This window comes from Vigna unguiculata, chromosome 10 (genome assembly GCF_004118075.2).
Source record: "Vigna unguiculata cultivar IT97K-499-35 chromosome 10, ASM411807v1, whole genome shotgun sequence".
In the NCBI taxonomy this organism is placed as follows: Eukaryota; Viridiplantae; Streptophyta; class Magnoliopsida; order Fabales; family Fabaceae; genus Vigna; species Vigna unguiculata.
Window position 1 is genome coordinate 39,321,831 of NC_040288.1, and position 11,501 is coordinate 39,333,331.

Sequence of the window (11,501 nt, forward strand, 5' to 3'; positions counted from 1 at the left end):
ATACCTACCTTGAATTTCTTTTATCACTTATTTTGTATTACATAATTCTTTTCCTTTCCTACCTCTGTCTTCCTAATTTGGGGTACATGCCTCCCAACTCAAAGCATGTTAAATTTTGATTAGTGGCAACAAAATTAGAAATTGATAAATCAATTTAAATATAAAGGTATTTAACTACTTTAATATAGTATCACAATAGCCCGATACTAGAAAAAAAAATCATTTTATTGTATTGATTAAATTAAATATAAACTTTTTGATTAAATTAAATATAAATCTAAGAATTAAATATGATTTTAGCCTTTAAATTTAGATGCAAATTCTCTTCCTCTTATATTTGACTGTTTTTTGGCCACTAGAAAGTGTGATCCTTCGAGAGGGTGGGTACCTGCAAGTAGTGGGTATCTACAATTATTACGACGCTCAAGTTAGTCTTAACTTAACACAATGTATACGTAAGTATAAAAATCAGAAAAAGTTGCCCCTATGACCACTCAACCCTATTTTATATTATTTGGATTCGATCCTCTCATTACTACCTTTGGAGGTAATTTTTATTATTTCATAAATATTAATAAACCCCATGAAGGTTTCATTGTAACCGTTAAGGATCTCCCATGTACATTATATTTTTCCAGTCAGTCTGAGATTGCACATCTTCAAATTTGTTAAATGGTATTATATGCTGACATTTGTTCTTAGGATGTGTAAACAACTCAGATATCATTTAAAACATATATGACACATTAATTTTTTTTTTTAAAGGAGTTGGGTTAAAATTTGGAAATCAGATTGTATCAACTATAAAAAAAAAAAAAATTCCAATTTCACATAAAAATCTAAAAACTAAAACATATAGAGAAAGAAAAATATCTTAATGTTATGAGTGAAGAATAGAAGGTGGGTGGTGGAGCATGAGGATATATTATTTGCACTCCCTAATCCTATGTTTTGTATATGAAACAAGTAGAAATAAATGGTGATGGATTTGGCAAGCATCATAACACTTCATTCACAAACCTACCTCCATTTAAAGGAGTATAAAATTAAAATATGAAAGAGAAAAAAAAAAGAAGAAAAGTCCCCACCAAAGTGTATATCTCACACTCAATAATGCAATGGCATGATGGGTGGACCACTTGTGCCACATGAAATTTCTCCCAAGTAAGGTGGACATGTTACATCCTCATATGTTCCACCTTCTGTCTCTCAAATTATGAAATCAAAGCACCTTTATTGTTACCAAAACTGCACATAACTACTTTATCTATGTCTCAATTCTCAACCTGCTTCTATAGGAAATGTTTTATCACTCTGATTTTGACACCAACATTACACTAGTTTGGATCTAAACAACAAATTTCTCTTATTTTTTATTTTTTAGGTAACATCTTTTAAGTAATTTTTCATTTTTTTATATTTTCACTTTTTTATATTTTAAAATTATTTAAAAGATGTTGTTAGGAATCTAAGTATGAGTTTAAGTCTCACGTTGGTTAGAAATGAGAAAGTTGAGCACTATATAAGGATAAAGACCCATAAACTTATTATCTTAAGGTTTTGGATTGAGAATGGTGTTAATACCTTATGTGATTAGATTCAAGTTTCATTAGTGTTGTATCTTCTCAGTAAAACTTTTCTGTAGACCTAACCAATGTCACCTAAGAGAATATAGATATAATTTTTCCTATTCTTTTATGTTTTCTTTGGATTTGATATTTTGGCCATCATTTAACTATTACATACTGTTGCAGACTTTACTAGTAAGACAAATTCAGCTCCATCAGTAAAGTCACAAAAACATCAAATATGTTGAACAATGGCTACTGTCTCTTGGCCAAATTATTGCTTCTTCCACCCTCCAATTTTTGGTGCCATTTTCTTTTTGTTCTATCAGTTACACTCTTTTCCATAAAGCACTTAGTTTTGTTGTTCAGCTTTTAACATTCTTCAGCAAAATCAAAGGAACAAATATTTTCCAAATTGGCAAGCACTTTTGACTACTTGTCTGAATGGTGTTGCAAAATTGTTTAGGTGAATTTAGTCTTAAGAATTCATTAGAAAGTGAAAAATTCTCATTACTTAAAATGTAATTCATAACGTAAAATTACATTTCGGATTTCGAATTATATAATTAAAATGCAAATTCTATTCTAAATTGTATAATCTATAAGTTAAAATTATATTCCAAATTATACAATTTATAACATAAATTACATTCTGTATTATATAATCTATAATACATTTGAATTGTATAATCCGCTATGTTTGAACTATTTGTTCTCCATCATCAACTTCACTCATTTTAAATCCAATATATTGTTACTTCGCATCATTTTAAATCTCACTTAACAACAAGAACAACCCGCCACACCCACTTGGAGGTGTATGAAAAAATTAGGGGGTGTAGGAAGCAATTGCCCATTCAAAACTTCTTGGTACTTTACTATTTCTAACACTTTAATACTTGAAAAATGGGGGTGCAGGAAGCAATTGACCATTCAATACTTATTCGCACTGTACAATTTCTTACACATGAATACCTAGAAAATCTCAATTTTGTGAGTTTCTCATTCTACTTTATGAGAGCCTCTTATCTCATATTTAACCTCAAAATAATAGAGATTGTGACAATTATGAAAACTATTATTTTTTTTATTTCAATAAATGCAACTTTTTGTGTCTTTCAAAATAGTTTCCAACATCCGCTTGTTTTTAGTTTATTTTTTTTAATTAAACAAGCATCTAAAAATTATGATAAACAATTTTTTTTCTACTAAATTAAAAAAACTAAAAATAACTCATTAAAAATATTTTTTTTTACTTAAATACTTAGTTAATTTGTGTTGTTTGTTTTTCTCAAATTCTCATAAGATAAAGAATCAATTTATCTTTTTCTTTTGAAAAAAATTATCTAATTGAAATATAGGGTTTCTTATATATTGACTATAATAGTTAAATTAACTGAAGTAATTATATTATATATTTGTTAAAAAAATAATATATAAATAATTTTCAAAATATCTCTTAATTTTTTATAAATTTAAAATATTAGTATAATTTTAAAAAATTAATATATTAATATTGTATTTTTAAAGAGAATACATGAGCATTACTAAAATTAAATATATCTTTTAATTATTTGAAATATTAATACATTTTAAATAAAAATAACTGAATTAAAATAATTATATTAATATTGTAATTTTGATATTGAAAAGAATTATCTTTAAACTATTTTTAAATTGAATCTAATATTTATTTTAAAATATTTTTCGATTCCCAACGGACACTCTTTAGATCCCATTATATATTAATAAAAAAATCATTAATTTTACTTAAATTTTACAATAGTGAATTAATTTAACTAATTATACCATATATTTAACAAAAAAAATAATATTAATATATAAATAGTTTAAAAAAATTATCTATTAATGTTTTATGAATTTAAAGTTATTAGTAAGTTTTTTAAAAAATAATATACTAATAATAATATAAAATTACATGAACATTATTAAAAAGCAAATATGTTTTTAATTATATTAATTATTAATAAAATAAAAATAAAATAACTGAATTAAAACTATTTATATTATTATTGTAATTTCTTTTTGTTTCAAATGAAATATCTCTAACTTTTTAAAATTGCATCCAATATTTATCTTAAAATATTTTGATCTAGACACTCTCATCATTGTTTCCACTTTCTTCACGTGCAATGACCATGCAACTTGTCACCATGCAAAGGTTTGATTTTTACTTACAAATAATATGTGAGTGAATGCATTTCTTTATGAAATTTAAAAAAATAATTCAAAAGATAAATAAGTTTAAAAAAATAAAAAATAATAAACATTGACAAAATAACAGTGTTATGATGAGTCGAGTCATGTCATGATAGTTGGATTGGATTATGATTTGTCGTTAATTTTTGTTTCACACAAAAGTTAAGGCAATTTTTATAATTTATACTAAGATACACCATTAATTTTACTTATTTCCAAATTATTTTACATAATACAGAGATATTATGAAACCAGTGATATAGCTGAATGAGACAATTCAACACGTTCTTAAACAATTGTTTTCCTAGACATACTTTTTCAACTTTTTAATCTCACCTACTTCTATTCACAAGGGATTTTGCATGAATGATAAACTATTTTTTAAAATTTTGTAAGTTTGCATTTGGAACATTGCTTCAATCGAATTTTTATTTGAAACAAAATTCTCTCGAGATAAATTCATAAACAATTAAAAGATTAAAAAATTAAAAAATTAAAAAATTATAATAGAATCACTTAATGAAATAATCGAGTTTATTTTTTTAAAAATCACTACTCTTTATTATTATTTTTATCTTTAGATATCATGACAACGATGCAATGTAATAATCATGTAACTAAGTTAATAACCACATCACTCAATTGACTATCACATTAACAAAAAAACTAGACAACAAAGTCTCAATTAAAAATTTTAATTTAATTAAATAATAATAAACCATAAAAATGTATTAGAAACTGAATTAGAAATTTCTAAAAATATAAAAATACAGAAATTAATTAATTTAATAATTCTATGTTGGAGAATCTCATTCAAAGTTAATTTTTTACTCTTTAATTTTTTTTTTTAAAAAATTAATTCTAACCAATTATATATCACTTTAAAGTAGAGTAAGTTTTCTATATCTAGTTGGATTCAGCTAATAATTTGGAGTTATATGGTTGTTTTCATTAAAAATTGTGATTCTACGTTCTTACACACATTTAATATCATTTTGATCTAAAATTTTAAGATAATGATATTATGTGTACACACATTTAACACCATTTTAATCTAAAATTTTAAGATAATGATATTATGATTTTTTATTTTATATAGTGTTTAATTTTATTTATTATATTTCAGACTTTTACTCAGATGCTCCCGAACGGTTTTTTCTATTAAAATTTACAATGAACTGTGTATTACCAGAAAATTTTAAATGATCCACGTTAAGAGAGACTAGCGTAACACAGGCGCTATCGCGCCTGTGTGTATATATTTTTTAAATATACGTGATATTATATTAGTAGGTGATAATATGATAATGTTATTAAGTTAATATATATATATATTAGAATTATATTTATTAAAAATAAAGTGAAATATATCAGAACAGAGAAAAGAATAACCATTAATAAATAAAGAAGAAGCAGAGACATCTGATTTTATAAAATTTTTGTAAAAGTAACGGTCAATTTTAAAAAATTTAATAAATTATTATATTTAAAGGGTAAAATCGGTATTTTGAAAAGTGGACACAAAAAGGGGAATCCCCTTTATATATTGTTATAGATGAACGACCCACCAAAAATGTAAAAATTTGCCAGGACTCAAATACAATCTCAATAATTGGCTAACTTTTGGAGTGCACTATGCTTCTTCCACTCAAATCATGCCTGTATTTTTCTTTGTATGCGCGTATACAAGGTGGGGGGCACACTCATTATGCCAATTATTTCTTTTACAGTAACATGTACCAACATTTCTTTCTTTTCTGCACCATTCATGTCACACAACAACACTACTCAGTTCTTTCCTGAAGGAGATTGTGGAAGCTTCCTTTTCATGCAAACCATGTCTTTGTCTCGTTTTTGAGATCGTTGATTTTCATATGAGCTTCTTCTTAAGTTTTTCAACCGTGAGTTGCTGCTTCTAAAAGTGTTGATCAATATTTTATGATGATGATGATGATCTTCAATGGATACGCTGATGATTTCTCATGGAATTGTCTGAAGCATTTTGAGCTCACTTCTTTCTGTACGCAAAGGACCACAATAGACACCATAAATCTAATCTTCGTCTGTGTCTTCTACGCTTCCACGATTCTCAGTTTAATCACAAGAAATTTTATAAATGGAAGTCATAGAAAAAGCAGGTTTTTCCTTACTGTTTGTATCTGTTGTGCTATCACTAGCATTGTGTTTTACGGTATTGGTTTGTGGAATCTCATAGCCAAAACTGGGAACTCCATGGCTACATGCGTTGTAAGAGGATTTGTTTGGACTTCTTTTGCAGTTTCTTTGCTTCTTCAGACACACAAATGGATCAAAGTTCTAAACTCTCTCTGGTGGGCATGTTCCTGTGCACTTGTTTCAGCTCTCCACATTCAAATTTTGTTTAGAAACCATACCATAGAAATTTTCGATCTCCTACAATGGCTCTTACAGATGCTTCTTCTCTTCTGTGCCCTTCAAAACCTTGGTTACTTTGTCACTCAAAGTGAGCAAGGAAATTTATCTGAGCCATTGTTAGCTCAGGAAGTTGACACAGAAGAAACAGGACTAGGTCGTGCTTCCTTTCTGAGCAAGTTGACTTTCTCTTGGGTTAACTCCTTACTCAGTTTGGGTTACTCAAAGCCACTGTCTCTTGAAGATATCCCTTCCCTTCTTTCTGAAGATAAAGCAGACTTGTCCCACCAAAACTTCATGCATGCATGCCAATCCCTTGTGACGGAGAGAAGCGAAAACAACACCAAGAACTTGGTGTTTTGGTCCATTGTTAGAACTCACTTAAAAGAGAACATATTAATAGCTGTTTACGCATTGTTCAGAACCATTGCTGTGACTGTTTCTCCTTTAATACTCTATGCTTTTGTCAACTTTTCAAATAGTAGGGATTCTGGGGATACAGCTCTCAGAGAAGGTCTTACCATAGTGGGTTTTCTTATTCTCTCCAAAGTAGTTGAATCTGTGTCCCAGAGACACTGGTACTTTTGTTCCAGGAGGTCAGGATTGAAGATGAGATCAGCTCTGATGGTGGCAGTGTATGAAAAACAACTAAAACTTTCAAGCTCAGCAAGAACAAGACACTCAACAGGAGAAATTGTGAATTACATTGCTGTTGATGCGTATCGCATGGGAGAATGTCCATGGTGGTTTCATCTAACCTGGGCATGTACGTTGCAACTTCTTCTATCTATCACTATCCTTTATGGAGTTGTGGGAGTTGGTGCGCTTCCTGGTTTAGTCCCTCTTCTTATATGTGGATTTATCAATGTGCCAATTGCCAAGATACTGCAAAAGTGCATGGCACAGTTCATGATTTCACAGGACGAGCGTCTTAGAGCAACTTCAGAAATACTCAATAGCATGAAAATCATCAAGTTGCAGTCCTGGGAAGACAAATTCAAGAATTTGGTTGAGAACCTTCGTGCGAAAGAGTTCGTTTGGCTATCTAAGGCACAGATGTTGAAAGCTTATGGGTCATTTTTATATTGGATGTCTCCTACCATCGTTTCTGCTGTTGTTTTCCTCGGTTGTGTTGTTTTCAATAGTGCTCCATTGAATGCTGGGACCATTTTTACTGTTCTTGCAACGTTGAGGAACTTGGGAGAACCTGTTCGAATGATTCCGGAGGCTCTATCTGTTATGATCCAAATTAAGGTATCTTTTGATCGTCTCAATACCTTTTTGTTTGATGAAGAACTAGATACCAGTGATGGTAACAGAAGCTATATAAACCGAAGTTCAACTAATGCGGTAGAAATCCAAGCTGGCAACTTCATTTGGGACCATGAATCAGTGTCCCCAACATTGAGAGATCTGAATTTAGAAATCAAATGGGGACAGAAAGTTGCAGTTTGTGGGCCAGTTGGAGCTGGAAAATCTTCTCTTTTGTATGCAATACTAGGAGAGATTCCCAAGATCTCAGGAACTGTGAGTTAAGCAAACAAGTTTAGCTTTATGACATGTCATTTTCATGCAGATATTCTTTGTATCTAATACTCTTTTTTTCTCTGTGAAACTTCTGAATGATGGAAAATAGGTTAATGTGTTCGGCAACATAGCATATGTTTCTCAAACTTCTTGGATACAAAGTGGGACGCTTCGAGATAATATACTCTTCGGGAAGCCAATGGAGAAAACAAGATATGAGAGTGCCATTAAAGTTTGTGCTTTGGACAAGGATATCAATGATTTTAGCCATGGTGATCATACAGAAATAGGTCAGCGAGGGATTAACATGAGTGGAGGACAAAAGCAAAGGATTCAACTAGCTCGTGCTGTCTACAACGATGCTGACATTTATCTCCTCGATGACCCTTTCAGTGCAGTTGATGCTCACACTGCTGCTATCCTTTTCAAAGTAAGAAGCTCTCACACTATTAGATTCTTAACTTTAATGGAACTGTTATTGCCACTTCAGTGAATCAAACCACTTGTGTGTACATGCTTGCAGGACTGTGTAATGACGGCTCTAAGAGGGAAAACAGTCATTCTTGTGACACATCAAGTGGAGTTTCTATCAGAAGTTGATACAATCCTGGTAAAGTATCTCATTTGGATACCTATTACATTACATTCGTGCATAATTAACATGAGATGTTATGACTCATATTTTAGGTAATGGAAGGTGGAAAAGTTACTCAATCAGGAAATTATGAGAATCTCTTAACAGCTGGGACTGCATTTGAAGAACTTGTGAGTGCTCACAAGGAAGCAATTATAGAGGTGGATCCGAAGAATGAGAACAAAACTTACAGAGAAGAAGAGTCTGAGAATGTTTATCGCACTAAAAATCAGAATGAGGGGGAGATTTCAACAGAGGGTCGACTTGGGATACAGCTTACACAAGAAGAAGAAAAAGAGATTGGTGATGTTGGCTTAAAGACATTCTGGGATTATATTTCCATTTCCAGAGGTTCATTGATGCTGTTTGGGATAATGTTGGTACAATTTGCTTTTGTTGCTTTGCAGGCTGCATCAACGGTTTGGCTTGCTTTAGCCATTGAAATTCCAAAAATAAATAGTGTCACTTTGATTGGGTTGTACTCATTAATTTCATTTGCTAGTGCTGGGTTTATATATATAAGGGCTCTCTTGACCTCTTACCTCGGATTAAAAGCTTCAAAAGCTTTCTTCACAAATTTCAATACTGCTATCTTCAATGCTCCTATGTTGTTCTTTGACTCAACCCCTGTAGGAAGGATTTTAACGAGAGTAAGATTTCATATCACTGATCATCATTTTAGTCATTCAAAATTTTGATCCACTTTATCTCTCTTGCAGGCCTCGTCAGATTTAAGTAATTTGGACTTTGATATACCATATTCGATTACCTTTGTAGCATGTGTAGCAGTTGAAATTCTGGTGACAATTTGCATAATTGTTTTAGTAACTTGGCCAGTTGTCATCGTTGCCATTGCTGCTCTAGTTGCATCCAAATATGTTCAGGTTTACCCAGTTTCAATTTTTTGTACTTTTCTATTTCTCATTCCTGCTTAACTCAAAAAGCTATTTTTTTTTTTTTATCTTTCCTCCTCTTAAAAAAGGTATATTATCAAGCCTCGTCTAGGGAATTAATGAGGATCAATGGAATCACAAAAGCTCCTGTGATGAATTTTGCAACTGAGACATCTCTTGGTGTGGTTACTGTAAGAGCATTCAATATGGTAGAAAGTTTCTTTAAGAATTACTTAAAGCTTGTGGACACAGACGCAACACTTTTTTTTCATTCTAATGTGACCATGGAATGGTTACTTTTAAGGATTGAAGCACTTCAAAATTTGACAGCCATCACTGTAGCTTTGCTACTTGTTCTATTTCCTCAGGGATACGTGTCCTCAGGTAATATTACTTCAGAGGTCAATTACCAAGATAAATCTTTATGCAAGTTATTAACAGGCTTTTAACTTTTCAAAATGTTCTTGCATTGTGCAGGTCTTGTGGGGTTATCTCTCTCTTACGCATTAACCTTGACATCATCAATCATATTTTGGACTCGATGGTATTGCAGCTTATTAAACTATCTTATCTCTGTTGAGAGAATCAAGCAATTCATTCACTTACCATCAGAGCCTCCTGCTATTGTGAAGGACCACCAACCTCCCTCTTCATGGCCTTCCAAAGGCAGGATTGACCTTCAAGCCTTAGAAGTAAAGTTTCATCCTTCTCTTTCAATCTTTTTGCTTTGTTTTAATAAAGTTTCATCCTTAAACCTTCTGTGTCTGATGAATATTTTTGTGTCTGGTCTCAGATTAGATACCGTCCTAATGCTCCATTAGTGCTTAAGGGTATCACTTGCACCTTTAGGGAAGGGAGTAGAGTGGGAGTTGTAGGAAGAACAGGAAGTGGAAAAAGTACACTGATAAGTGCCTTGTTTCGCTTAGTTGAGCCAGCAAGCGGTGATATTCTGATAGATGGGATAAACATATGCTCAATGGGGTTGAGGGATTTGAGAATGAAACTAAGCATCATCCCTCAAGAACCAACTCTTTTCAAGGGCAGCATCAGAACCAACTTGGACCCTTTAGGCCTGTACTCAGATGATGACATATGGAAGGTAAATGGACTACTTCTGCTGTTCAAAATTGGTTTTTTAACACCTTTATGTTCTCCTTGAGCTTATGCTAAGCACATGTTTGATAATGTTTGATTTGCATACAGGCTTTAGAGAAATGTCAGCTTAAGGAAACTATCAGCCATCTTCCAAATCTCTTAGACTCTAAGGGTGAGTAAACTTCACACACTTACAGTGATTCAGAAATTAAGATTTTGGAAGAAATTAGGCATTGAAGTCTGATTGAGAATGGTTGTACAGTGAGTGATGAAGGTGGAAATTGGAGTTTGGGACAACGACAACTGTTTTGTCTTGGGAGAGTACTGCTTAAGAGGAACAGAATTCTTGTTCTGGATGAAGCTACTGCCTCCATTGACTCTGCCACGGATGCAATTCTTCAAAGAATTATCAGACAAGAGTTTGAAGAATGCACAGTTATTACAGTGGCTCACAGGGTTCCAACTGTTATAGACAGTGACATGGTTATGGTCCTCTCCTATGGTATGTTCCTTCCTTCTTTTTTCCTCCTTTTTTCTATACACTGCTTACACTGTTAGTTATCTAATATATTTTTTGTGGTTACTTAGGGAAAATGGTGGAATATGATGAGCCTTTAAAACTAATGGACACCGATTCTTCATTCTCTAAACTGGTAGCTGAATATTGGGCCAGTTGCAGCAAGAATTCCTCCTAAAATATTTGTTTGCAGCAACATTGAATAGTAAGATTGCGTTTGTGGATAGGAAAAGAGAGAACAAATAAATGGAAAGAAAACTAAGTAATTGATATTTTAGAAGGTTGTGTATATATGTTTGGATGATTTCATTATATTATTTAGATTATTTCCAATAATTTCTAATTCTTTTAAAACAAAGAGAGTGTCAAATGTAATAACAAAATACTATATATATATATATATATATATATATATATATATATATGAATATTTTATTCAAGTACTCTACTTGAAATTCAAATGCATCCTACGTAGTGAAGATTTTCCGTATATAGATTTTGCAATAATAATTATATTGCGTGGCGTAGAAGAGAAAGAAATGACTTATGATAAACAAGAGTGAAACTCATTACGTGTAAATGTATTTTTAAATTTCAACATTTAAAATGTAAATTAATTTATTTTTCAAATATATTAAATAATTTTTATTGGAATA

The 11,501-nt window shown here is 31.3% G+C and overlaps 1 protein-coding gene across 1 annotated transcript; it reads left to right on the plus strand.

Annotated features, from left to right (window-relative positions):
* Nucleotides 1–5,511: 5,511 nt before the first annotated feature.
* LOC114166458 (ABC transporter C family member 8-like) lies at nt 5,512–11,181 on the plus strand. Its single transcript, XM_028051195.1, has 11 exons — nt 5,512–7,706; nt 7,816–8,136; nt 8,230–8,316; nt 8,394–8,990; nt 9,060–9,224; nt 9,323–9,617; nt 9,711–9,925; nt 10,027–10,332; nt 10,437–10,500; nt 10,591–10,830; nt 10,917–11,181. The coding sequence occupies exons 1-11, from the start codon at nt 5,727–5,729 to the stop codon at nt 11,021–11,023; spliced, it is 4,377 nt and encodes a 1,458-aa protein (XP_027906996.1). The 5' UTR covers nt 5,512–5,726; the 3' UTR covers nt 11,024–11,181.
* Nucleotides 11,182–11,501: the final 320 nt, after the last annotated feature.

What these genes read in the sequence shown, in the direction of transcription:
- LOC114166458 (XM_028051195.1), top strand. Translation starts at nt 5,727, where the DNA reads ATGATGATGATGATGATCTTCAATGGATACGCTGATGATTTCTCATGG. An exon ending in TTGACCTTCAAGCCTTAGAA is followed by an intron (nt 9,926 to 10,026) that starts GTAAAGTTTCAT and finishes GTCTGGTCTCAG; the next exon opens with ATTAGATACCGTCCTAATGC. An exon ending in CAGATGATGACATATGGAAG is followed by an intron (nt 10,333 to 10,436) that starts GTAAATGGACTA and finishes ATTTGCATACAG; the next exon opens with GCTTTAGAGAAATGTCAGCT.